We start from the raw sequence: 20,337 nt of genomic DNA on the forward strand, positions 1-20,337 counted from the left end.
ATTATTATATTTTGCACACGAGAAAAGAAATTTAAACTAAATAAATCAGTACTAACTAAAATTAGTATTATAGTGTGTGGGTAGCCATGAACCACATGGAGAGCCGATAGCTCATAGCCAGCAAAGCACTAGCGAGCGTGAGAAGACGCAGTCAATGGCTAACTGCACCGAGTAAGAACCTGGCCACATAACTGTCTACATTCAAGCTTGCTACCGCTGGGGCCCACTGTATTTCTAAAAAGTCAACTCAATGCGCAAAGAAACCGCTCCTTTATTTTGACCTTTTCGCTTTTCTAGTTTAGGAGCAAGTGCCATTTTCGTAAAAACAAGTTCGATCTACCCGCTTCGATGTTTCCCGTGACTTCTGTCATTATCATTAAACTTTTTTATTCTCCCTTGAAAACACATAATACCATAATCACGACTTTTATCTCTTATAATCGATGTTTTTTTCAGTTAAAAATATAAAAGCAGAATTTATTAACTAAACGTTTCTCTTCTTCTGCGAATTGTTTGTATTTTTCTGAGGAATTTTCCCCAGTTTTCAAAAAATATTATTTTCTCAGGAAAATTTACTCTGTTTATTAATTGATATTTTCAGAGAAATTCGGCGAACCTGGACATGATTCGGGTTTGCTAATTTTAATGTTTTTAACATAGAAAAGGAATAGTGAACGATCTGGGTGTTCTTTTTTTCTTATTTTTTTAAGTGGGCGTTCTAAATCTGAAAAAGGGGAGGTTGTAACTGTGTCTCTCGTGAACTTTCTTCTACTTCTTAAATATATTTCTTTCTTTTTCGTTAAAAAAAACTTTTTGTACAAAGAAAGTAATAATAAACCACGTGAAAGATCTTTCGAGGAAAAGGCTGCAAAAACGAGATCGAATTTCTTCTTTCTTCTTTTCCAGGTAAGTGGTGGTTTTCACCTTCCAACTATCAATGGTTATGCATCTTCTTGTTACTTTACCCACTTATTGTTTCATCATTTTTATATTTATATTATTATAATAAACTCATTTATAGTATACACGTGCGTATATGTTAAATCATATGTACTCTAGTTTTGATCAGTTCCTTTTTCAATAGTGTTATTGTCTGGTACCAGAATAATCACCCAATATTATACTCCCAAAATGCATATTCTAGATTTTTCACATATATTAAAAAAATTTATTAAATATGCATTGTTTTTTGTGAATAACAATTTTTCATAACTTTTAACCAATAGAAATTCAATAAACACTATTAATATTTTTGAAACTTACAATTTTTTATAAAATCATACATTGAAAAAGTAAAAGATGTATCTTTTTGAAATAATTTTTTTTCCGAACATATATCTTTTAGAAACGGAGGGAGTAATTAATTGCGTACAGTCATGCATAGCACCCATTACAGCGTTTCACTGATAATATATCAATTATCTCGAATTTCAATCATGCATACAGCATTGTTCTATTGATCACAAAGTCATAACATGTGGTCTTCCTTTTCGGAGTTTGGCTCCAACTAGCAACATAATAGTTATAGCTTAACGTTTTACTTCTTGCATATAAACTGAAAACGCCACTTTAAAATATGTTTGATTGAAAGTGTATAGGCCTGGAACTTATTATCCGAGATCCGGATTCGATCCGAGATACGCTTCGGATCCGCTCCGAAAATAGGATATCCGGAGTGTCCGGATCCGAATCCGGATAGTAAAATCTTAGATCCGTCCAAACCGAATCCAAATCCGGATATCTTAATTTTTAGGTCCGGATATACATGAATTAATCTTATAATATTATATTTTAGTTTTTGCAATATTATAGACATATATAAATATATTTATAAATATTTGATTTATATATTATATTAAAAAATTAGTATTTTTTTAAAAAAATATTATTTTTAATTATTTTTACGGATCCGGATCCGGATATCCGCAGGTAATAGAATATCGGGACGGATATCCGAAATCCGGATATCCGAAAACTACGAATCCGGATCCAGATATTAAGTTCACGGATCCGAATCCGGATACCCCGAATTTCCCAGATATCCGGATCCGTCCAAGGCCTATGTAAGTATGTATAATAGCAGCCAAAGTATTTAAAATAATCCGGCCGCTCCACATCACCTTGCACAAAAGACTTTTGTCTAGAAACTGTTTGAATTAATTTAGTAGTTAGTATTATTTTATATACATGTATGCTTTCCTTATATTGCTAATAAACAAATTTATTCGAAATTGACATAACAGCTACATGTTTTTGAGTTTGGACAAGATGTTGAGTCCATATTAGAAGCTGTGAACCACTAAAAATAGAGTATACATATGTGTGAGTTAGGTTTGGTTCGTATTTGTTTAGGTCTTCTTTCTGAACTTTTTGTTCGGTTAGGTTTGTATTCTGGGGTTTTTAGGTCTTTGTTTCTAAAATTTCTGTTCAAGCAACCGATAAGAAAATCCGGATGTCAAATGTTAATTAATTATATTATTTTCGAATATCCGAAAAAAGTTTTTTCGAATAATGCGATACATCTTTATCGTCTACTCAAAGCTAAAATTAAATTAAATTCTAGGAAACTGATAAGAAGATAAATAACGTTAATTTCTCGTCACTATAAGTACTGACATTTACCGTATATTACATTTATTTCAATTTCAAATCATCTGCCTTTTGGCCACGTGGCAGTGGCTGTTCTGGTCAATGATCTCTCCTTATAGCAAAAAGTAAACGAAATTATTGATTTGAGATTGTATGCAGCTATGCGCATAAAATATGCCATACAACCCATTGACTTGGTTTGTTTTAACTTAAATGTCGACAGACACAAATAATCAATCTGAAATCTATTTAGACTTTTCATCTTTGATCATGCACTTGGTCTCTTACCTATCCAGATTCATCAATTTATTTATGACACTCTCTTCTCATAATTAATTAAAATCAATCTCCTAAAATTTTCTTTATAAATAAGCTTCATCAATGTTGCTACAAAATCACACTTTTAAGTCACCTACAAACCATATCCAGTTATCTATTCTATCCCCTGGTTCGATTATATTCCTCAAATTGTTTTTAAACCAAACCTCAAACATTGTCAAACTGTATTCAACCTAACAAGTCTCTTGTCCTGTTTTGCAGATACATAACTATGGCCTCGAGAGCTCATCCTGTGGACGGTGATGTAAGTTCAGCAACGGACGGTGGAGATCTCCCGATCAAATCGTCGCCTCACAGGCATAAAGTTGGGGTCCCACCGAAGCAGAACATGTTCCATGACTTCATGTACACGTTCAAAGAAACTTTCTTCCATGATGATCCTCTCAGACATTTTAAGGACCAGCCTAAGTCCAAGCAGTTCATGCTCGGTCTCCAGTCTGTCTTCCCGGTTTTCGATTGGGGGCGTAGCTACAATCTCAAGAAGTTTCGTGGTGATCTCATTGCCGGTTTAACTATTGCCAGTCTCTGTATTCCTCAGGTGAGAAAAACCTAATCATACTAGTTTACTTGCGTCACAAGTTACCTATTAGTGCTTTGTTTCTGAAGTATATATATTCTATGATGATTCCAGGATATTGGATATGCTAAGCTCGCTAATCTGGACCCTAAATACGGTTTATGTAAGTTTGACTTTTACTGAACTTTGTGTAATAACACATGGGACAATTCATAAACCTATATGGTTAAAATGATTTTACAGATTCGAGTTTTGTACCTCCATTGGTGTATGCATGTATGGGGAGTTCTAGGGATATAGCAATCGGACCCGTCGCTGTGGTTTCTCTGCTGCTAGGTACTCTCCTTCGAGCTGAGGTCGATCCAGTCACAAACCCTGATGAGTACCTCCGACTTGCCTTCACCGCCACGTTTTTCGCCGGTGTCACTGAAGCAGCCCTTGGATTCTTTAGGTTAGGGTTCTTGATTGATTTCCTTTCCCACGCGGCTGTGGTTGGATTCATGGGTGGTGCAGCCATCACAATTGCTCTTCAACAGCTCAAAGGGTTCCTAGGGATCAAAAAATTCACCAAGAAAACCGATATCATTCATGTTTTAGATTCTGTCTTCAACGCAGCACATCACGGCGTAAGAACTCTTCTTTTGTTTTCTTGATTCCTCCATTGTGTAATATATTTCACTAATTCATGTCAATTTGGTTATGCAGTGGAATTGGCAGACTATACTCATTGGTGCATCCTTCTTGACCTTCCTTCTCACTTCTAAACTCATTGTAAGAAATTATATATATTTATTGAATTATCAAATAGTTTATTCTTTTTTATATGAATCTGATATCTCTTGGCTTGGTTATGGAACAGGGGAAAAAGAACAAGAAACTGTTCTGGGTTCCGGCGGTTGCACCGTTGATATCAGTTATCATTTCCACCTTCTTTGTCTACATAACCCGAGCCGACAAACAAGGAGTCCAAATTGTAAGAACTCACTCAACCTAAGTATTTACTTGCGTCACAAGCTTTTTGCCTTTGTGCTAACATGTTTCCCTTTTTGATGAATAAAGGTGAAACATCTTGACAAAGGGATCAATCCTTCCTCTTTTGATCAAATTTACTTCTCCGGAGATAACTTGGCAAAGGGGATTCGCATCGGTGTAGTCGCTGGAATGGTCGCCCTAACAGTAAGTTACAATTCAACAACTAAGACTTCAACTCAATTAGTTATAAGTCCAGACTCAAATATTTTTAATGTTTAAGAAATTATTAGACGGTAATTAGACATTTTATAAAAGATTAGTGTTTATACGCCATCTAAAGGGATTTTTTTATATAAAAAAATTAGTAAAATCATTATTCTAGGCGACATATACCGATTTTTAGAACACTGAATATTTTTCAATGTTTTCACAGGAAGCTGTAGCGATTGGAAGAACGTTTGCTGCAATGAAAGACTACCAGATCGACGGCAACAAAGAGATGGTAGCACTAGGTGTTATGAACGTTGTTGGATCCATGTCTTCTTGCTACGTGGCGACAGGATCGTTCTCAAGATCAGCTGTAAACTTCATGGCTGGATGTCAAACTGCGGTTTCCAACATCATAATGTCAATCGTTGTTCTCTTGACACTGCTCTTCCTCACTCCTCTCTTCAAGTACACACCAAACGCCATCCTAGCAGCTATTATCATCAACGCAGTGATTCCTCTGGTTGATATCCAAGCAGCTATTTTGATCTTCAAGGTCGATAAGCTAGACTTCATCGCTTGTATGGGAGCTTTCTTTGGCGTCATCTTTGTTTCCGTTGAGATAGGACTTCTCATTGCCGTATGTCTCAAGCTATATAGACCCTAAATCTATGCCATCATGATTTCATTCTCTGATTTTGTTTGTGTGTTTTGTGGACAGGTCTCTATATCGTTTGCTAAGATTCTCTTGCAAGTAACAAGACCTAGAACCGCAGTTCTTGGAAACATTCCAAGAACTTCAGTATACCGAAACATCCAACAGTATCCTGAAGCCACCATGGTTCCAGGGGTTCTTACCATTCGTGTTGACTCCGCGATTTACTTCTCTAACTCAAATTACGTCAGAGAAAGGTAAACCCTAAACAAACGTTTTAACCCTAGCCAAGATAAGTTGACTTATTTCACAAGAAGCTTTATTTCGGGAACCCTTAAATATTACAGGATCCAAAGATGGTTACTAGAGGAAGAAGAGAAGGTGAAGGCAGCAAGCCTACCTAGGATCCAGTTTCTGATCATTGAAATGTCACGTACGTTAACTTTACTCCTAATCAACAGTTTTATTTTTTGAGAATTTACTCCTAATCAATAGTTTTCGTGTTATTACTTCTAAACAAAGATTAACATTTAAATAATATTTTCAGCTGTTACGGACATCGACACAAGTGGTATTCACGCCCTAGAAGACTTATACAAATCTCTCCAGAAAAGAGATATTCAGGTAAACATATACAAACAAATAGATTTAAGGATTAGTTGAAGAAGATTAATTACCTTTTTGAAGAGTTACAAAGTTGTTTTATGTTTATAACAGTTGGTTCTTGCGAACCCTGGACCGTTGGTGATTGGGAAGCTACACTTGTCGCACTTTGCTGACATGCTAGGACACGACCATATCTTTCTGACGGTGGCTGATGCCGTGGAAACTTGCTGTCCAAAACTCTCAGACGAGGTCTGAGATTTAAAAGAAAGAAGAAGATGAAGATAATGACGAAGAAAGAAGATTTTGTATAAGTGTTGTACAGTAGTGTTAAAAGAAAGTGAGTTTTGCTTTCAGTTGTTGCATCTTTGGTCCCCTTTTGTTTATGGCACAAGAGAGGTCAAGTGTAAAGTTGACCTCTAGGTCCCACCTTAGTGGCTTGTTGTTCTACTTTTGTAATAAAGTTTTTATTTACCGAATTGCCATTTTAAATCTAAAAACTTAATATCAAATTAAAAATTCTAAATCAAATTAACAACAATGATCAAAAGAAGTCCAACTTGGAGATCTGTATTTCTGGATAAAAATATTTAAACAAATGAAAACTCAATATAATGTGACAAGTTGAAATTTAAAAACTCATCGAGTATAAGTATTAGTGAAACTGATCATATCCTATCCATACGTTGAGAGGACAAAAAATTATATTTATATACCATGTCCTTACCACTAAGCAATCATATTTTAATTTCATTATTTATCTAATAAGTCAATTTGGCCAAGGTTTGGCGAATAATTTGTTCCGATCAAAACATCGTTATGAACCTGAACCAGAAACAAAGCCAGATTCATTTAAGAGGCTTAAAAGCCATATTCGCAATGCACTAACAATACGCTGCGTTTTACAACTCTTCTCTCTTCTCTCTGCTTTATCGGGCTTTATTGAAGAAAGGCCCAAACTATATAAACCCACAATAACCCATTTCTTTATGTATATTCTAAAACGCTGCGTTTCGATGCTTCTCTCTGTTGTGTTGTATTCGTAGCCGCCTCCGTGGTTAATCCGAAAGCGTCTTTCCGCCGTGAATGGAGCTTCTCCTCTCCTTCCGCTCCGCCGGAGTTCACCTCCTCCGCCACGCCGCTCCGATCATAACCCGAGCCAACAGAATAACCAAACCCACCTCTAAAAATCTAACCTTTCTCTTATTCTCCTCCTCCTCAGCTAAAACCCCTCTTCTCAAACCCCGAGCCACGTCAGAGAAGGGCTCTTTTGTTTTCAAGGGGGACGAGCGTATGAGAGGTCCTCTGAGCAGCAACAACGCGTTCGATAACCAGTTTCAGAGCTCGAGTACCATCGCGGCTATCGTGACGCCGGTCGGTGGTCCACCTGGCGCGGTTGGGATCGTGCGGTTGTCGGGGGATAAGGCGGTGGAAGTTGCTGGACGAGTGTTTCGTTCTGCCAAGAGGAGGAGGAGGAAGGAGGAAGAGGAGAGTGATTGTTCTGAAGATTCGTGGAGGCCAAGGAGTCATTTTGTTGAGTATGGAGTTGTTGTTGATTCAAAGGGCAGTGTTGTTGACGAGGTAGGCTTTGAAAAAGTTGTCAACTTTTTTTTTCAATTCCGTTGACGCTAATAATAGAAAGCTTCAGACTTTGTATGATGTTTAATACTAGTGGGTACGTTGTGGTTAGATTGATGGATTGCAGCAATGTTCAAGAAATAACTAGGCGGGGCTAAGACTAAGGAGTAGAAAGATTATTTTGACATTGTTGATCCAATAGCGTTCCTTAGATTTGATAAATACTGATAATTCTCGGATAGAGTATTAGAACGGAAAAATCCATTAGATAATGAACTATTGGTTCTAAACCCATCTCTGGCGCCGAATCAACAATTCGAAGTGGTTTTCTTGCGTTTTCTTGATGTTATTCGAGGCCTAGCTTATCCGTTTATAAAATATATATTTATATAAAATAATTCAGTTTTTGTGTTTAATTATAAAATTATTTTTGATGAATTTGACAAATTTGTACTAAAAGTATTAATTTAGACAAATTTAGATCGATCTAAACTGATTTTAACCGATTTAGAACCATTTAAACCGATTAGTATTTTGAGTGTTTGATTATTGAGAGTGTGACTTTGCTTATTAGGTTTTAGCTGTGCCTATGTTGGCTCCTCGGTCATACACAAGGGAAGATGTAGTTGAGCTCCAGTGTCACGGTAGCGAGGTTTGTCTGCGGCGTGTTTTGAGGGCGTGTGTTGACGCTGGAGCAAGATTAGCAGAACCAGGTCAGAAACTATCTTCTGTGTCCATCCTTGTATTATAAGATGTTTTGGCTATAGATTCTGAGTCCTTTGTTTTTTTACCAGGAGAGTTTACACTTCGCGCTTTTCTAAATGGGCGTTTAGACCTGACGCAAGCTGAAAACGTTGAAAAGCTTATCTCAGCCAAGTCTTCTGCTGCTGCAGATGCCGCTTTGGAAGGGATTCAGGCATAATAACATCTCTACATTCCCTGTGAGATCTAATAATATATTATTTGATCATTGTAAGTGTTGTTCTTCTTCCTTTTAGGGAGGGTTTTCGTCTTTGGTCAAATCACTAAGAGCGCAATGCATTGAGCTCCTCACTGAAATAGAAGCTCGTTTGGATTTCGATGACGAGATGCCTCCATTGGATACAGACTTGGTTATAAGCAAAATAAACAAAATGTCTGAAGATGTAGAGAGCGCGTTAGATACAGCAAACTATGACAAGCTTCTTCAAACCGGGTTGCAGGTAAAAAAGACACTCACGCAAGCTTCTTCTTGTTCATGCTTGAAGCTTTGGTTATATCATTTGTCTTACAGGTAGCTATTATTGGGCGACCGAACGTAGGGAAATCGAGTCTTTTGAATGCTTGGAGCAAAGTATGGAACATAAATGATCATTTTCATTATCTTTTTAACAGAGTTTGTTCAGATAGAATCGTATTAGATTTCAACTGGTGATTTAATATTAGCGTGCAGAGTGAGAGAGCCATTGTTACGGAAGTTGCTGGAACTACACGAGACGTAGTGGAAGCTAGTGTTACGCTCCGTGGCGTGCCTGTCACTCTTCTTGACACTGCTGGTATCAGAGAAACCAAGGACATTGTCGAAAAAATAGGTAAGGTGTTCTAATCAATGTTCAAAAAATTGCTAGGTAGTAGTTAAATGCTTTCTATAAGTCTAGAGACTAGGCGGATTATTCGGGGACTATTATCTGTTTATTTATTATAAATTTATATATTTATATTAGATATTTAAATATTTTAGATTTAATAATAAAATTATCGTGATTGATTATAGAATCTAGATATACAAAAAAAATAAAATGAAATCAGACAAATTTGTGAACTTACACTAACATTGTTAATTGATTTAACCAAGATACACCATTGAATTAAACCGATTTTAACCGATTTAAAACAGCTTACACCAAAAAAATTGTTTTCGGATATTTTAAAATAATTATTTAACGATTAATTGCCAAAGCTCAGATCTTGTGAGTGATGAATAACTGCAGGAGTTGAGAGATCAGAAACAGCAGCTAAACTTGCTGATGTAATAATCATGGCGGTGAATGCTGTTGAAGGCTGGACTGAAGAAGACACTGAGCTTCTACATAAGATACAATCTGACAAGGTAGTTATACGTTTATTCACTTCTTCTTTCTTACGACAGCTGTTGTGTTCTGATATTGGTTAAAAATGAAACAGCCTATGATTCTGGTGATGAACAAAATCGACAGTGCTACTCCTGATACCTGTGAACAACTAGAAGATAAGAAGGAAGAAGCTTTCCATAGATCTGTATTTACATCTGCTGTTACTGGTCAAGGAATTGAAGAGCTTGAAGAAGCAATACTGGAGATTCTTGGTCTCGATCGTGTCCCTAGTGGAGGGCATCAATGGACAGTGAATCAGGTCTTTCTCATTTCTAAAATGTAGTTTTGTCATTAGCAGTTAACTTTTGAACGTTGCATTTATCTCCCTTTTTGTGTGTGTTGTGTATCAGAGACAATGTGAGCAACTGGTGCGGACGAAAGAGGCGTTAGAGAGGCTGAGAGAAGCAATCAAAGATGAGCTTCCGATTGATTTGTGGACTATTGAGCTTAGAGAAGCTGCTTTGGCTCTTGCTCAGATCAGTGGCCAAGATGTCTCTGAAGAGGTCTTATCCTCCATTTTTGCCAAGTTTTGTATTGGTAAATAATAAAATTCATTGCTGCTTCAACATACGGAACAATATAAGCAAAAACTAATATATAAATTATTATTCTTGATTTTTTTAATATTTCCTATCATTGACTTACAATTATTGAGGAAGAAGTAAATACGTGTGGGATTTAATGTAGTAACTAAATGACCTGATTGATTTTGTTGCTTGTGAATGATCATCAACGCTAATTGATAAATAACGTCAAAAAATAATAATGAAAGCGAATAATGAAAAGTAACCAACCCAACCAAACAAAAATAATGAAAGGTGTGGGCCAGATGTTGAAGCCCACTAGTGAAAGAGAAGATGGCCCACTTTCAATTACTGGGGATTGATATTTGGAATTGGGGGACCAGTTGTGTTTTGGTTACTGTGTAATAATAACCCTTTTTGTTGTTTGAACGAATCAGCAACCAAAGAAAAATAAATAAAAATTAACGTCTCTTCACTTTTTTGACTCACTTGTATCCACTTGTCCTCTCAATCATACATTCATACCAAACTTCCATGTCAGCTTCAGCTTCCCCTTCACTTTCATTTACTATTATCATTTAATAAATTTGAATGTCACATAATTTTTTTTTTGTCAACGAATGTCACATAATTTTAAAAATTAATTAGTCATACTCATATGCTTGGTATCACATCTAAAAATAAATCCGTGATTTTCTATTTCGAGTTATGCAATTGATGTCGAAGTACTATCAAATGAATGCTAACGTTATTTGTGTGTTGCATTCAAATGAAATATTTCTGGGCTGTTTAGACTAATTGAAACAAAATATTATTATTTTAATTTTATTTTCAATGCCGTATACTGTCACATAAATAAACTTGTAATGGTTTTTGTTTTGTAAAGAGATTACGATTCGAATCTTCTCAATTTCAGTAATGGTTGGCCATTAATAGAAAACTCCTTAATTATCTAGCAAAGATACATGGGGGTTTCATAGATTCTGAATACTAATTCATCGCATATATGTTGGCTTCCGTGATATATAAATATTTTTAGACGATTACTTGTCTTTTTATTAAGATAGTATAACAGTTTTCTAATTACGAACTATATAAAATTCCTGTGTGTTCTTACTAAACAAAATTTATTGTTTGTGGAAACTTTGAAGTTTAGAGCATCTTTATCGGGCATATGTAGGGGGTTTCCTATGTTTAAAAAAAAATTAAAAATACAAATAAATGGAAAACACGTCTCTTATTTTGGCTTAACAAGAAACGTTTCTTGGGAACACGTGTAGGCAAAATGAGAGGAGAGAGGGGGAGCGTGTTCTCGTTTCGTCATTTCTCTCTCTCGAAACGTCTCCATTTTCGTATCGGAGGAGATCGGAGAAGACGATTGGCGAGTCAACACTCCTCGAAAGCGGAAGCTAAGATCCGATTCCGCCGCGGAGGTTGCAGTAACCGAGGTCTCGACGCCGATGAAATGGAAATCTCATCGACGATGTGCTGTTTCAAGCCCAAGGACGCCTATAACGGTAATTTCTAGCGATTAAGACTTGTTTAGTTACGAATGGAATCAATCCGATTGAAGTTCTTATTGGATGTATCATCATCATTAAATCGAATTATTGCTGGAATTTTAAAATTTGATTTATTACTGATTATACGATTGCAGGAGGTTGAGAAAGAATCTAATGGAAAGCTATTTGATTGTTTAGATGTTAAATCGAAGTGGAATCCTAGAGGTATACATGAAACTTCAGTGTCGTAATTATTTCAATGCTCTCAGTTTTGTTGATGTACAAGTGTAATGCACAGATGATGATCAAATGAAAGCTGTGAAGGAGGCATTGCACGTTTCCAAGGCACCATCAACTGTTGTTTTCTGTGAGGACGAGCAAAGACTGTTTTAGAGTTTGTAAAAGCTTGCATGGAACAAAAGAAGGCTGGGAGTTTGTACTTATGTGGCTGCCCTGGAACTGGGAAGTCATTGTCTGGCTGCCCTGGAACTGGGAAGTCATTGTCGATGGAGAAAGTTAGACAACAGACTCAAGACTGGGCAAAGCAGGTGATCTAGTCTTGTCTCTTTTATCTTATGGACTTGTGAATCTATATATCAACATAAAAGACTGATGTTCGTTTATGAGTTATTTTAGGAAGGCTTGCCTTGCTTGGAAACAGTGTCTGTTAATTGCACGTCATTGACCAAAACAATAGATATATTCTCCAAGGTAAGACCTTATGCAATTGATTTACATCCAAGTTCTTGGTTTCATATCGGTATAGTTGTTTATTGGGTTGTTTTGGATTCAGATACTTGGTGAAAACGAGACAGGGAAGAAAGCTGTTGCCTCCTCTTCACCTCTACAACAACTTCAGATTATGTTTTCTCAAAAGCAACAATCACCTAGCTCAAAGATGATGTAGGTTCTTTTTCATTCATGTGGTTGCTGCGATCTGATCACCTGCTCAGATTGTTGTTTTTACTGTTCTATAATTTTTTTTTAAGAACCCATAGTTAAGAAACTTGCAATAAACCACCTAAATGTTCAAATTTCTTTCTAAGTCTCTTAACTCACTTTTACACTTTAAAAACTATTAAAAATTAACTAAGAGACCCTTTAAAGGGTTTAGGGATAATGATGCTCTTAGGCCATAACTCTTTTGTTTGGTACTCGAGTTTGAGGGTAGAATGGATAAGTTGATCTTTTCTAGCTGTATTTGTGCTTCAGTTTTGTTTACTAAACTACATCTTCTACCTTTTTAATTAATATTAGTTACACAATTATATTATCATCTAAGATTTAAAAGGTCAAGAACAAGATTTAAGAAGTTACAAACATTTTACAAGATGAAACAGGCCGGCCTGGCTACTATATCTTCTCAGTGACTTATACATAAGTTTTGAAATAACGTCATCTCAAACCTTTTCACCCTGACCTAAGCAGAAATAAAATAAACTCATGCTGATCTCATTTTCAAAATTATCATTTTAATGTTGGGCTTACAACGTCGATACCGACCATTCTGGTACAATGTGCCGCTCTGTTTTATCTCTAGTTTTCTGTAAAAAGAGGTGACAATGCACCAATCAGAACAAGCTTCTGTTGTGATTTTCGATCACAAAGTATTTTTTTTAAAGGCAAGTAGGCTTTTGAGTTTTGAGGAGTATCTTCCCCATGCAAAATATGCTCAACAATTTTTGTTTGGTCATTAAATCGTCTACAAATAAATGTAAGGTAAATATTGAAACTTGGTGAGAGATATGAGGCATGTGAACATTGTGAAGTGGAGAAACGAGAGGAGGCTCTATAAAACTGCAAAGGCCAAATTGAATTATAAACATTGTTGTCATTTGTCAAGAAGGTGGTCCATTTCTAATAGCCAAGACGTGAGGAACCAAATAACAACATTTCCCTTTCAATTTTCATTTACTTCCACAACTATTTTCTACTATATGTTTGTTATTATTTCGAATTTGAGATGAGTTTTTTTTTGGTAATTATTATTGTTTCTTTTGGCTATATTTCGAGTGAGGAAAATGACTGGATGGAATGGACAATTAATGCTCGAGGACAACTATCTTTGATGTGGAAAGTTAATTATTGTTAATTCAGTGGGCCCATCGTTTAGCCCAATGGGCCCTTTTCGAATGATATGTGAAATTTTATCTCTTTACCTGTTTAACCGCGGAGAAAATAACTCTTTTATTTTGTACCTTGTATAGGCAGACAATAACATAGAATCTTTACCGTATTACACAAACTAGTTTTTGTTACATGCAAAATGTTCTCGTCTTAAAAAAATATTAATTCCAGAATTCTGACGTGGCATTATCATGAAGCGAGATCAGAAAAAATCAACGGCTCTGATTAAAACCTCAGCTTATGATTCTTCTTTATCTACTCCGTCTCTTCTCCTTACCTTACTCCCTCCTCTCTTTCTCTCTTCCCTCGCTCTCTGTTCAGAGCCTAAATCAGAGCACATACACACACTAATACGATGTTGCTTGGAAAGAGACAGCGACCACCGATCAACAGAACAACTAGCCTGTCCGAGATAAAGTTCGATCTAAACCTTCCCAGCGAATCAGACGTACCATCAACTCAGCAGAGTCCAAGCCAAAATACTGTGGTGGGACTGTCCGGTTCCAACGGTCAATACGTAGCAGCAGCCGTCGATCCACGGTACTTAGCTATGGTCTCACCGAGAGGTAACCTGAGGAGACACTCAGGCGAGTTTTCCGACGCTGGACATTTCTTGAGATCTTGCTCCCTATGTGAACGCTTACTTGTTCCTGGCCGTGACATCTATATGTACAGGTATGTATATGAACCAAATAATAATTAAAACTGCAGACTCTTGAATCTTGATCATAGAGTCTATTCGTTAAAATGAAAGTAAATTTTCTTGCATCAAATTTTAGCAAAAAAAAACAAAACAAAAAGTAAATTTTCTTTTTACATTACAAGAATAAAGCTCACACTCGAAACTTTTGTGACAATTCATGTTGTCGGAAGTTTTTTGTCGGAGTACACAACGTTTTCTTGTAGTGTTACCTTTTAACCGTTTTATGAGTGTCTGATTTTTGGAATCCAAACCCTAACAAAAAGTACAATAAGTAGCTCCGGAAGATATTAGGCTTCCCTAATTTGGCTGATTTATGTTTATTTAATTTGTTGTTTATAATTGGAATGTTCTATAATTTTTATTATTAATTTTTGTCATTAAAATGGCAGGGGAGATACGGCCTTTTGTAGCTCAGAGTGCAGGGAACAGCAAATGACACAAGACGAGGGGAAAGAGAAAGTTAAGCCGGCGAAAGAATCGGGGGTGCCAGCCAGAGCCAAACCCGGCAGAGGTAGAGCTGCAGCCGCCGTGTGATCCTCCTCCCCACCCCATATTCACATACATTATATAGTTATATACTATGTATTATGTGTGTGGCTTGTTATGTGTTTGTATATGATTATGATGTAATACATATTCAAAGCATTGAGCGTCAATTAACCTGTTGTTAATCACTCTCGTGTGTTGTGGTGCATGGAATTGGATGTTTTTTACGAGGGTTTAAATTTTACAAGTTTTGATCTATTTGAAACTATAATTCAAATGAATGTAAGACTTGTGTTATTTTAATGAGAAAATTTAGGATTTGAAGTATACAATGATTTTATGCGGGTGAGGTTGCAGTTTAAGAGATTGAATCTAGATATTTAGAATCAACGATAAAAACAAAATATTAACAGTAGTCATTTGTATCAGAAGCTAGATATCATCGGAGATTACGAAGAAACCTTAAAAAAAAAATAGAAACGCAGTGTGATTGGTTAATTGATCACATATGTATCCACTCTTTCAACGCTAGAACAAGTGTGTGTGTATATATGTTTAGACATCAACAACAAAAAAGAATATCAACCCTGGAATCAATAACGTTTATTCTATTGGAGAATTAATTCCAGTTTTTCAATTTAGGTCAACTAAAGTAGATGTACAATATTTTTTTACTGGGTGTGGCCTTGTGTACCTCTTGATAGAACACATTTATATACATACGGTATTCGTCTTCTGTGTGACAATATTTTCCTTTTCTTTTTTCTTTGTTATATATTATGTAGATTTATACGTATTTGAATAGACACTATTAATTAAATACGATGTTGCTTGGAGTCAGGAATCTAATGCCTAATCAGCATGGGTAGTATCTACCAATAGGAAAAATTAATAGATTCTCTTATTATATGATTTTTTTTTTGTCTAGTCGTTACAGTTTTGAAAAAAGTCCTAATGACATTTTTTGCGTGCTTGTTTTCAAAACTCTTGCAAACACACACAAACTTTGGAGTTTAGTTCGTTCCTTTTTCTAACGAAATGATTAACGCTGCCTTTTTACATTTTGTTATATACTTGTATGCATACGATACACAGTAGACATTAATAATATGTAACCTGAGGATCGGAGGCCGCAGGTGTCTTTTAGTTGCTTTGGCACAACAAAAATAAATCAAAGTCTACATGTGCATAGTTTTCGGAACAAGTCCTCTAATGGAGTACCAAGAGAAAAAATCACCGTATTTTGAACAATGGAGTACAAACAGAAACGGTACGTACTAACAACAAAGTGTATATAAAGTTTATAGCACGTACACACAAATATGTTGCTTTGTGGATACATTTAGTAGTAGCAAGTTGATATTAAATCATTTTAACGTATTAAGTGACTAATATAATATATAGTACCACTTGGCCAAATTGGCATGTGTCCGCATCAGATTTGGCCAACTATCTGAATTCTGATCTCTCCAACCTAGCATCCATGCTCCTTAATTATTGTTTTACGGAACAAAAGCGGTGTAATTATGTTTTTTTATTAAAAAGCTAACTAAAAGCAAGTCCGAGTTATATTTAAAATAAAGATGGTTGGCATCTTTCTCGACCAAAGAAGATGGTTAGCATCTTTCTCGACCAAAGAAGATGGTTAGAAACTGAGATTAACTGCATGCTTTCCGTTTATTTATTTAAAATTAGTTACATCATGCAGATTGGCTAGAAAAACTAGCTCCTGCTGAAAACAATAGACAAGACATCATTAATTGGTTTATTGTATTTAAGGGAAAACCCATTGTCAAACCACCACGATATATGCATCATAGATGTGTTGTGCGTGTGTATCGGTACGTTGCATATGTATTAATTTTGAATTATTAAGTTGGTTGAAGATAGTCTTTATACAGAAGTTGAAATGTTGTTTTATAGCTTAACTTTCAGTTGAGGGATTAACAAGGATGGAGGTTTTCATAAATGATCATGCATGTGTCTAAAGAGAAGCATGAGCCAAGAGCTGTTGGCTACCATATATATATATTATAATAATAGAGTATGTGTCATATATATGTTAATGTGTCGTATTTGTTTTTTATGAGGGGACAAGATATGAGAACTTGAGAAGTTGTCCCGTTACTCTTTGGTTCTATTTCTAAATTCATATATTCAAAAAATTAGTCTTAATGTAGAATAATTCTAAGGAGTACACGTGCAAATATGCTTTCCATTAAATTTTATACTTGTCTAATCCAGTTGGACAATAAATGTTACTGATCCTTATTACTTCGAGTCTAATATACTAGGGTTCAATGATATGATATAAGGTTACGTACAGTTGAGAAAGGCTCTTTGAATCTTGATATCGACTTAATCACATTATAAGCATGGCCGTAAACTTCTTTCCGTTTGTATGAAGGTACGTAACATTCTAAAACCGTACACACGTATAGTCTTTTCACCTTTATGCCAAACTTAAAGTTTCATTTTTATTAGACATTTCATTATTTATTCAGATATAAGTGGTGTTGGCCCATTTTATATATTACGGATCGAGTTGTTCCATCCATGTTAAGCAAAGGCAAGTGGGAACAGCTCATGTGAAAGTCCGAGTCATGTTAATTGTTGATTTCTTTCTTCATTTGAACTTTAACAATTATCTCACGTATCTGCATTAAGAACAGAGCATAGTCAAATAGTACCTCAATTATTTTGATTATTGATCTGATTTTAGATATTATAATCTCATGCCTCACCGCCACTTGCTTACGTATAGAGTTCCTCGCTTTTTGTATAATAATTTTATATGAACTCTATTCAATATATAACCACATAAAGTACTATTATAAGATGGTTAGAGTATGTATAGGAGTCGTGTAATCTAATAGTTTTGTTTTTTAGCGATTTGATGATTTCAATTATGCCATTCACAGTCAAATTATAAAACGTTTTTGGACAGTGATTTTAGTTGGATCTTTTTAGTTTCACTTTCAATACTCTTAGAAGTATCATCACCTTTTTTAACTCATCTCCAATCTATGGGTGGCCATTCATTATGCTCATCTTTCTTTTTAATTCATCAAATAGATTAGTCCCATCACATGACCAGAACCAACGCACACACTGAAAAAATAAAAACTATATTGAAAAAGAAAGTGATGAAACTATTTTTCTTTAGACAATGAGAAGAAAGTACATAACAGTGACGAAATGATCAAATAGCAAAAGATAAAAATCAAAGTAATGGTTAAACAGAAAGGTTTTGGTTTCGTACGATAAAATAATTGATGTTTGCCACTAATTGTACATTACATTACATGAGTAGCTAGTCATCATCATGTGATTGAATAAACTATCCTCAAACTTATTAATGATTATGATGATGCTCATATTATAACATTAACACATCTCAGTATGTTACCCCTTTCCTTTCTCCCTTATTTTCACTGCATCATAATCATTTTGACAAACAAAAAAAAAAGAAATCCCTGCTGAAAAGGTTTCAACAGATGTTTCTAATTAATATATAATCATCTAAGGAAAATGTATCATTTTGTATGTGTGTCAGTGTGTGGTGCAAAGACAAACGCAAACAAGATGGAATACTCTCTGATTCTTGTTAGGTCTGAAAATTGCTTGTAGGCTAAAAAGTATTTGATCTACAATGGCCCATATTACATAATAACTCAGATTCGTCAGTGAAACTAATGGCCCAGGAAGAGATCTACAGAAGCATAATGGGCTCTATCTTAAATAAACTTTATTTTGTTTATTAGTTTGGGCCTATCCAATGTTTTTAATAACCTTTTGATGCTTTTCTTCCCATGTGAGTTAAGCACCGACAGAGACAGACAGCAACTAGTTCTGTCCAGCTGCAATCACGGCAAACCCACCACCTTTTCTTAACACCTTCCAATCATACATCGCCACGTCAACATATCCCAACACCAAATTGACGCTAATACCCCTGGTGGCATAACTAAATCTCACGCGCTTTCATCTTCTTCTTTCCCTAGATCCGCTGTCTTAAATCTCACTCATCTCTCTACGCCTTCCTCTCATCTCTCTCTCTCTGCAAAAAATGGCGAAACTAGTGATTCTGATGGTCCTCTGTTTCTTGCCGGCGATTGCCATGGCGGCGCCTAGGCCACGTATCGGTAAGAACACGTTGGTGGTTCAAGGTGTCACTTACTGTGACACTTGCAAGTTCGGCTTCGAGACTGCTGAATCCTCCTACACCGTCCCCGGTACTACGCATCTCTCTCTCTCTCTCTCTCTCTCTCTGATTCTTCTAGATCTGAGAGATTCACTTACTTTTGATCCAAGGAATCTTTATCTACTTATGACCTAGATCTAGCTACAGTGTTAGATCTGCTGCTTAAGTCCTAGATCTAATTGCATTGTTGATGGATTCTAGTTAGATCTGAGAGCTTCGCTTACTGTTTATCTGCTGCTTGTGTCCTAGATCCAAGTCTTGATGTGTGTGTCTGTTACTTGAGATACAAGTCTTGATGTGTGTGTGTATATTATCTGTTACTTGAGAGCCAAGTCTGATGAACAAATCTATATATATTATATAGGTGCGACGGTGAAGCTTGTGTGCAGAGACAGGAAGACGATGAAAGAGTTATACACAAACGTAGCTACTTCAAACAGGCATGGGAAGTACATGTTCGTTGTCCACGAGGACCACAAGGACGAGATGTGCGATGTTATGCTTGTCAAAAGCTCAGACAAGGGTTGCTCTAAAATCTCCAAGGGGCGTGAACAGTCGCGTGTGATCTTGAACCATTACAACGGCATTGCGTCGCAGATTAGGCATGCTAACAACATGGGGTTCGAGAAAGATGTTTCTGATGTGTTTTGCTCTGAGCTCATCAAGAAGTATCAGGTTGATGAGGATGAGGTTTAAGATCTTTGATCAGTGTCATTATGATCTGATGTTTTCGATTTGGTTTAATGAGTTTGGTTATGGAAGAATTATATTTGTACTTCTTTAATATTTATTTGTCTTAGATGATGATCATGTCTCCAGTGATCGGAACTATGTTTGTGTAAGCTTCTTTTATTGATATATGTTCCACACTTGCCTGCTTGGGAAGTGTCTTTAATATTTGATTTCTTCGGTTCTTCTAATTAAAGTTTCATTAAGATATAATTTTATGGAGACTATGGGAAGTGTCTTTAATATGTCAGCTTAAACTTATGATTTTATGGAGACTATGGTCCAAAACATGAACTTTCTGAAAAGGAAAAAAAAAACTTTGGGGGACAATTCATATATCAATCAAAACGCGGCCGCGTATGGTGTTCGGAGATTGACCGCGACGATTATGTCCAAATCGGTGTAATCCGCGTTGACCGCCTAAATTTTTTTTTTCCGTCCGTCTAAGTTAAAACACAGTTAATTATTTTTTATTCATTATTGACAAATTT

General features: G+C 35.9%; 4 protein-coding genes across 6 annotated transcripts; all 4 read left to right on the forward strand.

The window, feature by feature from the left end:
• Positions 1 to 619: 619 nt before the first annotated feature.
• On the forward strand, positions 620 to 6,175 carry LOC106296330 (sulfate transporter 1.2). 3 transcript variants are annotated; one of them, XM_013732438.1, is made up of 12 exons: positions 620 to 906; positions 3,130 to 3,466; positions 3,560 to 3,608; positions 3,689 to 4,071; positions 4,151 to 4,216; positions 4,305 to 4,418; positions 4,505 to 4,621; positions 4,851 to 5,264; positions 5,346 to 5,536; positions 5,627 to 5,712; positions 5,827 to 5,903; positions 5,997 to 6,175. In XM_013732438.1, the coding sequence occupies exons 2-12, from the start codon at positions 3,140 to 3,142 to the stop codon at positions 6,138 to 6,140; spliced, it is 1,968 nt and encodes a 655-aa protein (XP_013587892.1). In that variant the 5' UTR covers positions 620 to 906; positions 3,130 to 3,139; the 3' UTR covers positions 6,141 to 6,175. The 3 variants fall into 3 exon arrangements, with proteins under 3 accessions (XP_013587892.1, XP_013587890.1, XP_013587889.1); XM_013732436.1 differs by lacking the exon at positions 620 to 906 and adding an exon at positions 2,796 to 3,037; XM_013732435.1 differs by lacking the exon at positions 620 to 906 and adding an exon at positions 2,796 to 3,017.
• A 706-nt stretch (positions 6,176 to 6,881) lies between these two features.
• Positions 6,882 to 10,189, forward strand: LOC106296443 (tRNA modification GTPase MnmE). The gene is made up of 9 exons (XM_013732575.1): positions 6,882 to 7,463; positions 8,035 to 8,173; positions 8,255 to 8,376; positions 8,459 to 8,662; positions 8,734 to 8,793; positions 8,893 to 9,031; positions 9,431 to 9,549; positions 9,624 to 9,830; positions 9,922 to 10,189. Exons 1-9 carry the CDS (start codon positions 6,969 to 6,971, stop codon positions 10,114 to 10,116), a joined length of 1,680 nt encoding a protein of 559 aa, XP_013588029.1. The 5' UTR covers positions 6,882 to 6,968; the 3' UTR covers positions 10,117 to 10,189.
• A 3,802-nt stretch (positions 10,190 to 13,991) lies between these two features.
• On the forward strand, positions 13,992 to 15,169 carry LOC106296741. Its single transcript, XM_013732966.1, has 2 exons — positions 13,992 to 14,399; positions 14,817 to 15,169. The coding sequence occupies exons 1-2, from the start codon at positions 14,080 to 14,082 to the stop codon at positions 14,959 to 14,961; spliced, it is 465 nt and encodes a 154-aa protein (XP_013588420.1). The 5' UTR covers positions 13,992 to 14,079; the 3' UTR covers positions 14,962 to 15,169.
• A 3,721-nt stretch (positions 15,170 to 18,890) lies between these two features.
• Positions 18,891 to 20,014, forward strand: LOC106296519 (protein DOWNSTREAM OF FLC). The gene is made up of 2 exons (XM_013732664.1): positions 18,891 to 19,148; positions 19,482 to 20,014. The coding sequence occupies exons 1-2, from the start codon at positions 18,983 to 18,985 to the stop codon at positions 19,811 to 19,813; spliced, it is 498 nt and encodes a 165-aa protein (XP_013588118.1). The 5' UTR covers positions 18,891 to 18,982; the 3' UTR covers positions 19,814 to 20,014.
• The last annotated feature ends 323 nt before the right edge of the window (positions 20,015 to 20,337 follow it).

This window comes from Brassica oleracea, chromosome C6 (genome assembly GCF_000695525.1).
Source record: "Brassica oleracea var. oleracea cultivar TO1000 chromosome C6, BOL, whole genome shotgun sequence".
Lineage (NCBI taxonomy): Eukaryota > Viridiplantae > Streptophyta > Magnoliopsida > Brassicales > Brassicaceae > Brassica > Brassica oleracea.

Excerpts from the sequence above, each read along its gene's own strand:
- LOC106296741 (XM_013732966.1), top strand. The coding sequence starts at position 14,080 with ATGTTGCTTGGAAAGAGACAGCGACCACCGATCAACAGAACAACTAGC. Across the intron at positions 14,400-14,816 it reads CGTGACATCTATATGTACAG|GGGAGATACGGCCTTTTGTA; the intron begins GTATGTATATGA and ends TTAAAATGGCAG.
- LOC106296443 (XM_013732575.1), top strand. The coding sequence starts at position 6,969 with ATGGAGCTTCTCCTCTCCTTCCGCTCCGCCGGAGTTCACCTCCTCCGC. Across the intron at positions 7,464-8,034 it reads AGGGCAGTGTTGTTGACGAG|GTTTTAGCTGTGCCTATGTT; the intron begins GTAGGCTTTGAA and ends TTTGCTTATTAG. Across the intron at positions 9,550-9,623 it reads ATAAGATACAATCTGACAAG|CCTATGATTCTGGTGATGAA; the intron begins GTAGTTATACGT and ends AAAATGAAACAG.
- LOC106296519 (XM_013732664.1), top strand. The coding sequence starts at position 18,983 with ATGGCGAAACTAGTGATTCTGATGGTCCTCTGTTTCTTGCCGGCGATT. Across the intron at positions 19,149-19,481 it reads ATCCTCCTACACCGTCCCCG|GTGCGACGGTGAAGCTTGTG; the intron begins GTACTACGCATC and ends TATATTATATAG.
- LOC106296330 (XM_013732435.1), top strand. The coding sequence starts at position 2,971 with ATGTTGCTACAAAATCACACTTTTAAGTCACCTACAAACCATATCCA. Across the intron at positions 3,467-3,559 it reads CCAGTCTCTGTATTCCTCAG|GATATTGGATATGCTAAGCT; the intron begins GTGAGAAAAACC and ends TGATGATTCCAG. Across the intron at positions 5,713-5,826 it reads TCTGATCATTGAAATGTCAC|CTGTTACGGACATCGACACA; the intron begins GTACGTTAACTT and ends TAATATTTTCAG.